The sequence below is a fragment of the Xiphophorus couchianus genome, chromosome 5, assembly GCF_001444195.1.
Source record: "Xiphophorus couchianus chromosome 5, X_couchianus-1.0, whole genome shotgun sequence".
Lineage (NCBI taxonomy): Eukaryota > Metazoa > Chordata > Actinopteri > Cyprinodontiformes > Poeciliidae > Xiphophorus > Xiphophorus couchianus.
Window position 1 is genome coordinate 15,279,258 of NC_040232.1, and position 13,876 is coordinate 15,293,133.

The 13,876-nt window shown below is 34.0% G+C and overlaps 2 protein-coding genes across 10 annotated transcripts in view; both read left to right on the top strand.

Annotated features, from left to right (window-relative positions):
- Window positions 1-5,336, top strand: part of LOC114144339 (mucin-5AC-like) — a 30,383-nt gene extending 25,047 nt beyond the window's left edge. For 8 of the 9 annotated variants that reach the window (XM_028017055.1, XM_028017056.1, XM_028017060.1 and 5 more), the window contains 12 exons: window positions 507-679; window positions 868-929; window positions 1,036-1,175; window positions 1,379-1,417; window positions 1,622-1,758; window positions 1,937-1,998; window positions 2,236-2,378; window positions 3,004-3,090; window positions 3,740-3,912; window positions 4,101-4,162; window positions 4,269-4,408; window positions 4,624-5,336. In XM_028017055.1, coding sequence (XP_027872856.1) covers window positions 507-679; window positions 868-929; window positions 1,036-1,175; window positions 1,379-1,417; window positions 1,622-1,758; window positions 1,937-1,998; window positions 2,236-2,378; window positions 3,004-3,090; window positions 3,740-3,912; window positions 4,101-4,162; window positions 4,269-4,408; window positions 4,624-4,715 — 1,310 coding nt within the window. In that variant the 3' untranslated portion in view covers window positions 4,716-5,336. The remainder of the gene's footprint in view (window positions 1-506; window positions 680-867; window positions 930-1,035; window positions 1,176-1,378; window positions 1,418-1,621; window positions 1,759-1,936; window positions 1,999-2,235; window positions 2,379-3,003; window positions 3,091-3,739; window positions 3,913-4,100; window positions 4,163-4,268; window positions 4,409-4,623) is intronic. The other variant, XM_028017052.1, reaches the window with a different exon arrangement.
- A 4,628-nt stretch (window positions 5,337-9,964) lies between these two features.
- LOC114143953 (5-hydroxytryptamine receptor 4) lies at window positions 9,965-13,670 on the top strand. The gene has a single exon (XM_075410491.1). The coding sequence runs from the start codon at window positions 11,281-11,283 to the stop codon at window positions 12,337-12,339; it is 1,059 nt and encodes a 352-aa protein (XP_075266606.1). The 5' UTR covers window positions 9,965-11,280; the 3' UTR covers window positions 12,340-13,670.
- The last annotated feature ends 206 nt before the right edge of the window (window positions 13,671-13,876 follow it).

The window sequence follows — 13,876 nt, forward strand, 5'->3', positions numbered from 1 at the left end:
GTGGTAATAATAATAATAATGCAATATTTCCAACAAGTATAAAGCTTGTAAGATAATTTATTGTATTTTCCCTCATTTAATTCCATCACCACTAATTCACCACCGTACAGTCACCATGACATCAGCATCACAGGCTCTATATTCACAGTCACATTACTTCTCAATAACAAAGAGAAACTTCACCAGAAGTTAGCATGACTTTCCTAAATAGAAAACCAGTAGCATGTTAATCCATTGAGTCTACACAAGATATTTCATTCTCTTTTATAGCCAAAACATTTTTGTGCCCCTTATTTTATTTTTTTTTATGAAACAACAATGAGAGCTATCCCATTTGTTTATTTGTAAAATTTAATTGCCACAATTATGTTACGTATTGTTAATTGTGTAAATCTATTCCTGCATTTATATTTTGCTTGTAACGCCCTTTGGCTTCATCTAGGTTACTGTAAATTTGCCTTGTCAATGAATAACTGTTACTAATTTTACAATTTCTACTGTAAAAGCAGGAACTACAGCAGCCCCAACCACAACTACAACTGCAGCACCCACAGATCCTCCAGCTGCTACTGAGGGATTTCTTTTCATGAAATTTGGTCTCAACAGACATTTTAACTCAGAATTGGCCGACAACAATTCAACAGCATTTCTCCAACTGGCTTCAGCTGTGGTTAAGGAGGTAATTTAACTTTACATTATAACCACTTTGTGTAGTAAGACTGCCAAAATGTAATAAATTAGGATGTATTTAAAGGTCTTTTAAGAAAATGCTAGAATATAAGGGGAACAAATATTACTGCAAAAGTAGCGCATTTACTGGGTGCTACTTGGTGCCAGTGCGAATTTAACATTTTCATTTTCTTTCAGATTAACAGAATTTGCCTTGGCCTCTTCAGTGGTTACAGTCGCTCACGCGTCAATTCCTTCAAGTAAGACTGTATTATTGTCACTGTCTATATTTTATTGATGTTTTGTCATTTGGTTGCTTTTTAAGGTGCTATAATTAGATTTTTTTGTTTGTTTGTTCTACTTAAGGAGTGGATCTGTGATTTCCAACCTGACTCTAGTGTTCAGAAACACCTCTGTTGTTCCTAATTTAAACAATGCTTTGCCACTGCTGGAAAGGGAGCTTCTTAATTCGACACTGGGTTATATAAATGGCAGCCTGGTTTTAGGTAAGTTACAAGAGATGCAGAGATTGAAGTACAATAAAGAGTTAACATTAAAATTACAAAGTGTAATGCTAAACAAAAATATTAGCAATAAAATGTTAAACACAATTTCACACACATGCATTCTTGCAAGTCATATGTGGAATTTCTAATACAATTCTAACCCTAACCCTAACCCTAAACTCCAACCAATGCAACGACACCAGTGACCTCCGTGACCCCACCTCCAACGACTTTGACAACAGGTGATATTCTTTTCTAATTGAAGAAAGCAAGTATTAAATTAGAAGATAAATTTTAAAAGTACTGCAGATATTTTTACCATTCTCCACAGGCAAACTGTGAAATGTTAAAGTTTTTAAAGTTGTTTATTTATGATGGTTATAATAACAACAATAATAATAATCATAATAATAATGTCATCTTTTCAATATCAACAACACAACCAGTTACTCCAGCGACAACTCCAGTGCCAGCAGATTCAAAGCTCCAGATGACATTTGCACTAGTAGAAACTTTTATCGTGGGCCTGGAAACGCCTGGATCTGTAGAGTTTGTCAGTCTCTCAACAACACTAACTAATCGAGTAAGCATAACTGATTTTTTGTAGTCTCATAATTGAGGTATATCTTGAATGAAACTAAATTAATATACAATGACAAAACCAGCATGTGTAAATGAAGTAGACTTGTTAACTAAACATTTTTTGTGAATATCAACTATCTCCACTGACTTACTTCTTTTTCTATTTTTCAATTTATCAGCTGAATGACATCTATAGGAAGAGATTCAGGGCTTTTCTGCGAGTTCTGATCAGGGCTTTCAGGTAAATATCGGTGTTGGTCAGGAAGTGGTTTTAAAGATGTATGAAATAAAATTCCAACAAAATTATATGATGATCATAAACTTTTCAAACATTTTTCTTCTGTTTTGTGACTCTAATCATTGGGCAGTTGTGCCCACATTTAAATTTTATAATAAAACATTCAGAATATCAGATAATGTATTGTTGTTGTGATGTTTGTTAGAAGTAAAAACTGCAATAACAATTTCCTTTTTGCAGACGAGGTTCAATTATCGTTGAATCTGATGTGATATTTGCAAATGCGAGCTCTGTGCCAGACACTCGAGATGTTGCAGAGACTCTGGTGAACAACAGTGCCAGCTTGAACTACACACTGAACATAACAAGTGTAGTTGTGACAAGTAAGAGTTTATTTTTCCATCTGGTTGTTTATTACATAAAATAGCTGAAGAAAAATTGGAGTTAAATTTATACCAAAAACTATTCCAAAAGCCCTGATGGTCTTTGTCATTTTGCGGGAGTCTCGGTAACGACTATTTCTCCAACTGTGAATTCAACAGGTAACTACAAGACACAACCCTTTCCTATAGTATAACTTCATCTAGAATAGAGAGATGAGGTGATTTTTGGACATTCACTCAATGCAACTCTGCCAACATTTGATGGTGTTTTCCAATTGAATAAAGAAAGTCCTTTTATGTCACGAAATATTAGAAAATTATTAAAAGCAACACAGAGACTAAGCTTGGTTTATTCCTTCCTGCAACCTTTGAAGTCTTAAAGATTTCTTAAATGTTTTTTTATGATAATAATAATAATAATTGTATCTTTCCAACAAATAGTTTGTTTGCAATGTATTTTACTGTACCTTTCACTAAATAACTTCATCTCCAGTAATTGCTCACCACACAGACTCTATGACGTCAGCATCACAAGCACTATGTTGCATTCACATTGCTTCGCACTATTATGAATGCAATGTAATATGAGGGAAACTTTGCTTGATTATGGTTTCTAATCAAGCAGTTTCTCATGTGACTTCAGCTCCGGAAAATGCAACAACGGCAGTAACCACCATGACTCCATCTCCAACCAATGCAACTTTGACAACAGGTGATATTTTTTTCTTATTGAGCAAAACAAAATTCTTTTGAGTGTTATCTTGAAAGATAAATATTAAAAGCACTGCAGATACTTGGCTTGTTCCTAAAGGCAATCTATGCAATGTTAAAGTTTAAAAAGATGTTTATTTTTTGGTGGTAATAATAATAATAATGCAATATTTCCAACAAGTATAAAGCTTGTAAGATAATTTATTGTATTTTCCCTCATTTAATTCCATCACCACTAATTCACCACCGTACAGTCACCATGACATCAGCATCACAGGCTCTATATTCACAGTCACATTACTTCTCAATAACAAAGAGAAACTTCACCAGAAGTTAGCATGACTTTCCTAAATAGAAAACCAGTAGCATGTTAATCCATTGAGTCTACACAAGATATTTCATTCTCTTTTATAGCCAAAACATTTTTGTGCCCCTTATTTTATTTTTTTTTATGAAACAACAATGAGAGCTATCCCATTTGTTTATTTGTAAAATTTAATTGCCACAATTATGTTACGTATTGTTAATTGTGTAAATCTATTCCTGCATTTATATTTTGCTTGTAACGCCCTTTGGCTTCATCTAGGTTACTGTAAATTTGCCTTGTCAATGAATAACTGTTACTAATTTTACAATTTCTACTGTAAAAGCAGGAACTACAGCAGCCCCAACCACAACTACAACTGCAGCACCCACAGATCCTCCAGCTGCTACTGAGGGATTTCTTTTCATGAAATTTGGTCTCAACAGAGATTTTAACTCAGAATTGGCCGACAACACTTCAACAGCATTTCTCCAACTGGCTTCAGCTGTGGTTAAGGAGGTAATTTAACTTTACATTATAACCCCTTTGTGTAGTAAGACTGCCAAAATTAAATAAATTAGGATGTATTTAAAGGTCTTTTAAGAAAATGCTAGAATATAAGGGGAACAAATATTACTGCAAAAGTAGCGCATTTACTGGGTGCTACTTGGTGCCAGTGCGAATTTAACATTTTCATTTTCTTTCAGATTAACAGAATTTGCCTTGGCCTCTTCAGTGGTTACAGTCGCTCACGCGTCAATTCCTTCAAGTAAGACTGTATTACTGTCACTGTCTATATTTTATTGATGTTTTGTCATTTGGTTGCTTTTTAAGGTGCTATAATTAGATTTTTTTGTTTGTTTGTTCTACTTAAGGAGTGGATCTGTGATTTCCAACCTGACTCTAGTGTTCAGAAGCACCTCTGTTGTTCCTAATTTAAACAATGCTTTGCCACTGCTGGAAAGGGAGCTTCTTAATTCGACACTGGGTTATATAAATGGCAGCCTGGTTTTAGGTAAGTTACAAGAGATGCAGACATTGAAGTACAATAAAGAGTTAACATTAAAATTACAAAGTGTAATGCTAAACAAAAATATTAGCAATAAAAAAGTTAAACACAATTTCACACACATGCATTCTTTCAAGTCATATGTGGAATTTGTAATACAATTCTAAAGAAGTTTCTCACTAATATATTTAATTCTGTTTTTAATATTTTTAAATCAACAGCATCGGGCGGTCCTCCTCAACCCACAATGGGAAGTTTGACTTTCTTTTCGCTAATCATGCTGGCTGTGGCACAGATGCTGATCAACTCATAGTACTCGAAGCATATGCATTGTCATTTGATGCAAGCAGGCATGCCGTAATATTTAAGTTTGACGTAACACATGCACACTGTGAAATTTACCATATGTGGTAAAAAGATGTGTCCTGTGGGTCAAAGATTGAGAAAGCAAATTGGCATGTCCTATTTAATTTACTAATCAACTTATGTATTTTTTTTGTTTTTGAAATACATATTTCTTTGATTTTATTCAGTAATAGCTTTTATGTAAAAATACAAATGTCTAAATTATCATGGGTGGTATAGGTTTTGATAAATGTAATTCATGAGTCAGCATAATACATTTTTTTTTAATTTAAATCCATATTGCCCCCAAAGAATCTCAATGTGGTCAGTGTGGTATGTTGTATAATGCTGTGAGAAGAGCATTATACAACTTATTATGAGCTTATTATGAAGATTATGTAATTTAAAGTACTGTATTGTATAAGTTGTTTGATAGTAGACTGTAATGTCCTGACAATTATCTGTGATAAGTAATAAATAAGTAACTGTTAATGATTCCTGTTGAATATTTTATGTATGTTTACAAAATGCAAAAGATTAATTCTACTATGGATCAAAAATGTAATAAAACGTTATCTTTAAAGACCTATGTTGGGATTATTTTATTTTACTTTGTTTTAGATTTACAATGGCATTGCAACTGAGTACTGTATGCATGGCTTTTTTACAGACTTATGAGAATTTAACTATTATAAAGTTTATATTTTTGATCAAATTTGTTACAAATAGTTGAAAACAGAATAATACATACTAATAAAAATACATTGCTTTTTTGACGCAGTGTAATGTTGAAAATATTTCCCCCTTTAAGTCTTGTAAGATAATCCAGATAATTTATAGTTTTTACATGCCAGATTAATCCGCATTTTTTATATAATTTGCTTTACTTCATATTAAGTACTTCATATTCATTAAGGTTGCTTTTCCTTTAAACCATTTGAACAAGGGGAGATGATGATGTAAGGTCCATGGTAAGTTTTTGATTAAGACGATTTGAATTAAATTTGAATTATCTGTGGAGACAAGCAGAACTCTAAGGGAGAATTGTGAAATTCCTCAATGAATCCATCCCTTGATAAAATGCTTAGATATTTTAATTTTCTCCATTTATTTGGCCAAACTGTTTTATTCCAGTGTAAACACAGCTGCAATGACCAACTACCTTAGGTGATGAGTGCTGTGCTCCAGAGATGCACGTTTTGATTCAAAATTAGCACATCAACCAAAGACCAAAAGCAAAAGGCTTTAAGATGCTTTCTGCAGAGTGTCCTTTACTATTATCAGCACTGTAACGAGCAATGTACCAATATGGACTGAAAGCCCACTCTGAAAGGAATTACTTTAAAAGCAAAACAAAAAAGCCAAAAAACAGTTTGGAATTGAAGTTGTGAAAAAAAGACAAGGACTACCTTGTCCTAAGGTCTGATGAAGGCAAAATTTAATTATAATTTTCAGAAGAGTGAAGTTAAAGTGAATTGAGCTACCTTTACAACGTTACGCAGGAAACAAGAAACACGATACCTAAAAGGACAAGTAGATATTGACAATAGATGATTGATTGATTGATTGATTGATTGATTGATTGATTGATTGAAACAGTAATCATGACTGATTAGGCAATTGAAATTGCATAATTGTGCACAATTTGTTTTGCCCTATCTAAAGAATTTCAGTATTCATGAACAAAAAGGCTGGATTCCTAGTCACCATACCAGTATGTAGTAGGTTGGACATACCAGCAGAGGGCTGCCTTCTGCCAAACATAATGGATATTTTTGCACCGATTTTTTCAAGTTAGATATAACGTCTGTAAGAATAGTTAAACTTAAGTTAAGCTTTAAACTTTATTAAATTCTGAGCATCTTATAACTGCATATTATGTTTTTTGATCTTGATTAAATAAATTGGCTTTATTCAAACCAATTTTTATTGGTTGCCTTTTTTATTTTCCAACCACAAAAAGCTGGTGCTGTACTACAGAGACATGGGGATTTTTTTTTTTTTTTTGCGTTACCTTGCAAAACTTTGCATTCCCTTGCAATAAGCAAATACACCCTGATCTATTCTGTATACAGTCACAAATGCCAGTTTAAAATTTCAAATATATACACATTTAAAGAGTCTCAGTGAAGACATGTTTTTATATTCTTAACTCTTCTGTGCAATAAACTGATTGAAAATCGATTTATTCACTGTTTATGTTTATGTCTGTGTAAGATTGAAATGTAACGGCACATGAAAACGGTCCTTTATTAATCATTCAGACTACCAACACAAAAAGACACAATCAAAACTGTCAGATGACTTCATTACCCCTTGAAAATAACTCAGAAACAGTCCAAATAGTTTGGATGTATTTTTTCCTTTCTTTCCTTCTTACGGAAAGTTTCTGTTTATCTCTAAGAAGGGATGGAAAGAGATGGAATCCATTGGACCCATCAAAAGCAAACAATTTTGTTTCATTTTGTTCAAGGTGCAGAATATAACTTTAATAAAAAATATGCTTTTTTTCATAGTTGTTAAAGCTGTCACCATGTTGTGATAGTTTGCTATAAGACAGATAATCTCCTCCACCTCCTCCATGAGCAACTATTGCTGTCTAAAATAAAGCACCGTACCAACCAAAAACAACCAATCAGAACCAGGAGGAGGGTCTTAGAGCTGTCAATCAACCTTATTCATTCACTGCTAAAAGTGCTAATGACAGAGAACCAACTTATAGTTACAGGAAAACCGTTTATCTCCTGTCATTGAGATAGGATAGGGTTGGACACTGACAAACCGGGTCAAATGAAGTAATATGAGCTTCCGTGTCTGATATGGTTTTTTTGTGCACACATTTATTTTTTACAAACATCACAGGATATTTATAATGACATGAGTAATCATATGAGGTAGGTCACCTTATTTGCTGTCTATTAAATTCAACAACGCACTAGAATCAACATGATCTCATTTCAGGAACACATGCACCACGCTGCCTTTCCTGTAGAGCACACTTGTTCTACTCACATGAATAACCGGTTTGTTAATACAAAAAATTAGCTATTGAGACTTTTATTCAAGCCCTGATTAAAAATTCCCCTGTGTTTAATTAGAATATATTTGCCACACTTGAAAAGCGGTTGTCACTGGCTGAGGCCCAGGAGCTCAATAGGATTGTTTTAGGTCCATTGAACCCTGGCGCACATGAAAAGAATGACAAGAGCTGTTTTGTAGTGTGTAAAAATTTGCACCTATGAAAAAAATACCTCAGAATTGTTTTCAGATATTCCCATAAGACCTTCCCAGCTTATGGTTTTAGAAATATTCTGAGATTTTGCTGTGAAATACTGGAGGAAGTTATTAGATCTGAAGGTAAATTTTGCATAAGTAAAAATCAGATGTTTACTTCTTTTCATTTGGTTACTAGAAAACACACTCATCTCTTAGCAACAGATTAACAACAAAACATAAGATCTTTTCTGCTCTTTTGAAATACTACTTAACTTAAACTACTACTCAACAAGAATTGTGCATTTGGTGAATTTGGCAGAAAAGTGAAAATGTTTTTTTTTTTTTGTCATTGGTGGTAAATGTAAACAAACATTCAACACAAAAGCAAAAATCTGATTTATACTTTGTGGCAGTTCGTTACCAGAAAAAACGCTTGTCTCTTAATACCAAATTAATTTCAAGTGATATTATTTTTTATAAAACATAAGCTATTTTGAAATACTGCTTATCTGCTTAGACACAATAAATTTACAGTTGGTAAATTTTGCAAAAGTAAAAATCAGATGTTTACTTCGTAGCACTTGGTTACCAGAAACACACTCATCTCTTAGCAACAAATTCACAACAAATATTGTTATTGTTCAAAAAACAGAAGATTTCTGCTGCTCTTTTGAAATACTACTTATACTACGTAACAAGAATTGTGCAGTTAGTAAATTTTTCAAAAAAGTGAAAATATGTTTTTCTAGTCATTGGTGGTGAATATATTCTAAAACAAACATTCAACATAAAAGTAAAAATCTGATTTATACTTCGTGGCAGTTCGTCACCAGAACCCCCCCCCCCCCCCCCCTCCCCCTAATTTCTTAACACCAAATTATTAAGAAGTAATATTATTGTTTGTAAAACCTAAGCTCTTTTGAAATACTGCTTATCTGCTTTGACAGAGGAAATTAACTGTTGGTAAATTTTGCATAAGTAAAAATCAGATGTTTACTTTGTAGCACTTGGTTACCAGAAAACGCGCTCATCTAGCAACAGATTAACAACCAACAAATATTGTTATTGTTCAAAAAACATGAAATTTCTTGTTTTCTTGTCATTAGTGATAAATATATTCTAAAATATATACTGTACTTGTCTGTAGTAAGCTTTCTTCCAAGATGGTTTCTCTGTATTTCTAACTGGAAGCTCTGCCCTCCTCTGTAGGATCTCAGTGTTCCGCCATCTCTGTAGTTCTCTACATCTCTGCCTCATCAGTGTTCTGTTGCTATGGTAATTAATTCTCTCTGAAAACTGTCATGTGTGAGTGAGACACAGAGGGGGAGACAGAATTTTGACTCTGACACAAAACAGTAAACAGTTAGAATTTTGATTTTAATTTGGCTCTTTTTTGCTAATTACGTCGCCATGGTTACTTGAAATGCCAACAGAAGTATTAGCTTGCATGCCTAGATCCAGCTGTTTTGATACATAGGAGTGCACAAACCGCATTAATGGTGAAAGGAAGCAGCATTTATTTTGAGGTGTAGAGTAATAGGTGCCTTCCATACGTTGCATGGAGGCATTGAATGAAGCAAGGCATTTCAATGTTCTCCTATGCTTTGCTATTGGAGGCCCCAATAATTTGGAAGTGGAAAAGTGGCAAAATTCAATAATTGTCGTTGTAAACCACAATTAACTTGTTCGAAAAACAATAGAAAGTTTTCATGTACTTGGTCCTACTTTCAGTGGCAGTGCCATCTTTTACAATACATACAGCAAATTATCAAAGTATTTTGTGTTGTAAATATTTGTGAATAAGTCCCAAAGTTAATTTAAAATGGCATTTGTTATTGTTATTCTCTTCTGTGTGAATTGGTTTTCTTAAAAGCAACTGTATTTCTAAGTTTAAATTCAAAATTCCCCTATGATTAACAACTTTATTAATAATAAAGTTGTTAAAGTTTATTATTTTATTAATAATAAAGTTGTTAATCAACTTTGTTATGCTTGGATGCTACACTGTTTTTTCAACATACAACAAATAACTGACTGTTTCATCAGAGCATTTAAAATTCTAAGTCGCTCATTTGTCATGTCTATAATAATTTGAATTGATTTGGCAAGGGAGTTGTTGGCAGAGTATATTTTGTCATGGTAGTTATTGTTGCATGCATTCATCAAAACCCACCTCCCACCTCTCCCATCTCTGTCATCTGGATGAAACAAAGGGTGATAGAGCATTTTACTATGGAACAGACGTGAGGGCAGACGATCATCTCTCCTCCTTCTAGGTGAGTTACTTTAGATCACAACCTAATGCAAACAGTATATATATATAAATTAGCTTGTGATTGCTATTCTTAGTACCATTGGTTAAGAGGAGGCATATAGCTATTTTAATTGACACTTGAAACATGTTTGTATGGTCTACTCTTGTTTCTGTCAGCATCATCCACAAGCTGTTTCTACAATAATCCACAACAGGTATTAATGTAGCCAAGAAATAAAAATAGATATTGTCAACTATTTAGATATATTTTTAATTGCCAGAAGCAAATAACAAAATGTTTAGTCAAATATTATCTTTTTAAAATATCTTAGGCACTTACAGTATATGTTTTGCAAAGCAATTTGCAAGGGAAGAAAAACAATAATGCTTTGTTTAATAACTGTAAATTACTTGAACCACATTAGGTAGAGAACTTTATGATTAAAAAAGCAATGCTATTTATGCATTGAACTGTGACTGTGTCATTCATGCAGATATGTCAATAGGATTCAGCATTAAGAGATATAGTTAAAGTTCACATAGACCTGAAAAAAATCGTGTATTCACACAGAGATCAGGGTCAGAGGACAACTCTATATACACAATGTCAGTAAATGATAAAGTCCGAGCTCTTTCCACCAACTGAAAAACCAAAATTTATTTTGTCCGAATACTCAAATATTACATAAAACTAATAAAAAGGAGTTTTTTTTATTCAGTATCAGATCAGTATGTCTTAGTACAGTACATTTGCACCGAATACTTGGCCAGAGGTCTTTTTGCAGGTATTACTGCATCAGTGGGGCGTTACATTATAAGGCTCTGCAGAGGTATTAGGAAGCCCAGGTTGCTTTAATATTGGCCTTCAGCTCATCTGCCTTGTTGGCTCTGTTCTTTTTCATCTTCCTCTTCACAGTACTACATAGATTCTTTATGGAGTTTATGTCAATATGAGGCCAAAGCCCATATTTTGGCTAATGTAAAATAAAAATTCTTTGAAGGTATTTTTCATGTGTTTCTGTATTCACAACTGAATGTGTGCTTTGACAGGCTTGAGCAGACCATGGAGAACAGCAGCCTGGCATGGCCTGGAAATGATAATGCTTCTCTTCATATTGAACTACCATCATGCGCCACACTGAGGAGCCAGATCTCACGGATTTTCCTGTATGCCTTCCTCTCAGTTGGCACAGGCTGCACTGTTGTGGGAAACTTCTTGGTTGTCTTGTCTATTTCCTACTTTAAACAGCTACAGTCGCCAACAAATTCTTTTGTTCTGTCCCTTGCAGTGGCTGACTGCCTTGTTGGGCTGCTAGTGATGCCTTTTAGCATGATTCGAACTGTGGAGGGATGTTGGTACTTTGGGTCTCTTTTTTGTAGGCTTCACTCCAGCCTAGATGTCATGCTGTGTACTGCCTCTATATTCCATCTCAGCTGCATTGCCTTTGATCGGTATTACGCAGTCTGCAATCCCCTGGTTTACTCCCTAAAGATGTCCAACAGTCATGTAGCTCTCCTCATTGCTATTTGTTGGACTGTTCCTATGCTCATTTCATTTGGCCCCATAATGCTAGATCTTCATGTTGCTGATGTTGACATCTTTATTCCTTCAGACTTGTGTGTGTTCTTGGTCAGCCGTGTTTATGCTGTCATGGCCTCTTTGGTAGCCTTTTACTTGCCTATGGCTATTATGCTTGTGGCATATTGGAAGATCTTCAAAGCTGCAAAGCGACAGGCCAAGCAGATTAGTGCCATGGAAAGCCAAATGGCTGCTGGAGTGGGCAAAGACTCAAGCAAGAAAAAAAGACACCGCAATACTATGAAGAGGGAAGGAAAGGCCGCAAAAACTTTAGGTATCATAATGGGAGTTTTCCTTATCTTCTGGATGCCTTTCTTCACTGTCAACATTGTGGATCCGTTCATTGAGTACACCACCGAAGGGGTCGTTTGGGATGTTTTTCTCTGGTTGGGATATATAAACTCATCTTTAAATCCCTTCCTGTATGGATTTTTCAATCGCTGTTTTCGTAGAGCGTTCCTCATGTTTCTCAGCTGCAAGGTGTGTTTACCTGAAATATCGTCTGGAATGGAGTTGTCGCATTCTAAGAAAGAGAAAAACTAATGTAGAGAGTCATTGTGAAATTAAGGTATCCGTATATGTTTCATGTACTTATAAAAACCTCAAGTAAGAGCAAGACTTTTGGGTGATAATATTAAATTAAACTCCAGTACACTAGTCAGACCCCTGAGAGGGCAGCAGTCCCAGCCTGGCCACCCCTATAAGAAATGTCTATCTCCACCACTAGGTAGATGCTACCTAACCCTTAAAATTTTTAATTAAACTTTAATTAAAGTGCTTCCACTGAAAACAATTAGTCTCATAAACAAACCTTTCAAAGAACAGGTTTCAAACTGTCATGTTTTCTTTCTAAATGTGAACAGTTAAAAGCTTTAGTGTTTCTCTTATGAAAAGTTTCAGTTGGTCATGCTTACCATTGCACACATTGCGCAATGACAGTGACCACACTGCCATAAGCTGCAGAGAATGTTTATGGTGAAATTTTTTTTATTTTGTCTGATATGAAATGTAAATGCTTTTAATATTGTTCTGCTATGTTTGGAAAAGGTTTGCGTATTTTATCTTTTGTTTATAGACTAATGTAAATGAACAGTGTCACGTTTTACTAAATCCAATTTAAGATAATAAAGTTTCTATTCTGTTCTGTTCTATTTTAATTTGCAGCAGTGAGCAGTTAATGGTACTGGTATGAATTTAAATGGAAAATACAGTTCAGTTTGTTTTTGGCCAGGATTAAGATTTTTCATAAAAATTACATATTATTCTGTGAAAACAAACAATGTATTGTTGGTTTTGTAGTTTATAAGCATGGCGTGCTTATTTACACCATGCTGAACCCTTCACCTATGGATCAACAGAAAGCTATTTGAGGGTATAAACAAGCATTAACTGGCTTGAAACCTGATTTTCCTAAAGGATTAAGGTGAACAGAAGATATAAAGCTGATTTTTGAAGCATAAACTACATATGACTATGTAATAACAAATTCTTTATAATGATAACGAAGTAATTATCTAGATATATCAAACAAACCTGTAAAAAAATAGCCGGACGCACAGCTTCTAGTTACCCTATGCAGTCAGCCTCACATTAGAACTTAAAGAGCAACTCAGAGTGTGTTGTAAAAAAAGAAAAAGTCTTAATTTATCTTTTTGTTAATTTATTTATTGTGTTACAAGGACAGCTTTTGTTTCTCTTTCAAATGTTTTAAATTAATACACAAGATACATGTACGTTCTAAACATACTGACTAAAATTAATAGTAATTAATGGAACATTATTTTTGATGTTTATTGATGATTTTAAAGATGGCACTTGACAAAATGCAATGTCGGTTACTGGTTTCATAAGTGGTGACTGTATGATGTGTTTATGATATTTTTATGTTTTCATGATGTAAACACTTTGAACTGCCTTGTTGCTGTACAAATAAACTTGATTGATTGATTGATTGATTAAAAAAGCCTGTCTAATTAATTTCAAGCTATCCAAAACAAGAATGTGGTCTTGTGTGATGCTACATGTACATCTGCTAACAGCTTCTAAATGTTGAAAGCATAATTCACTTTATGTCTATTAC

Bases quoted from the DNA above. Each gene is read 5' to 3' on its own strand.
- LOC114143953 (XM_075410491.1), top strand. From the start codon at position 11,281: ATGGAGAACAGCAGCCTGGCATGGCCTGGAAATGATAATGCTTCTCTT.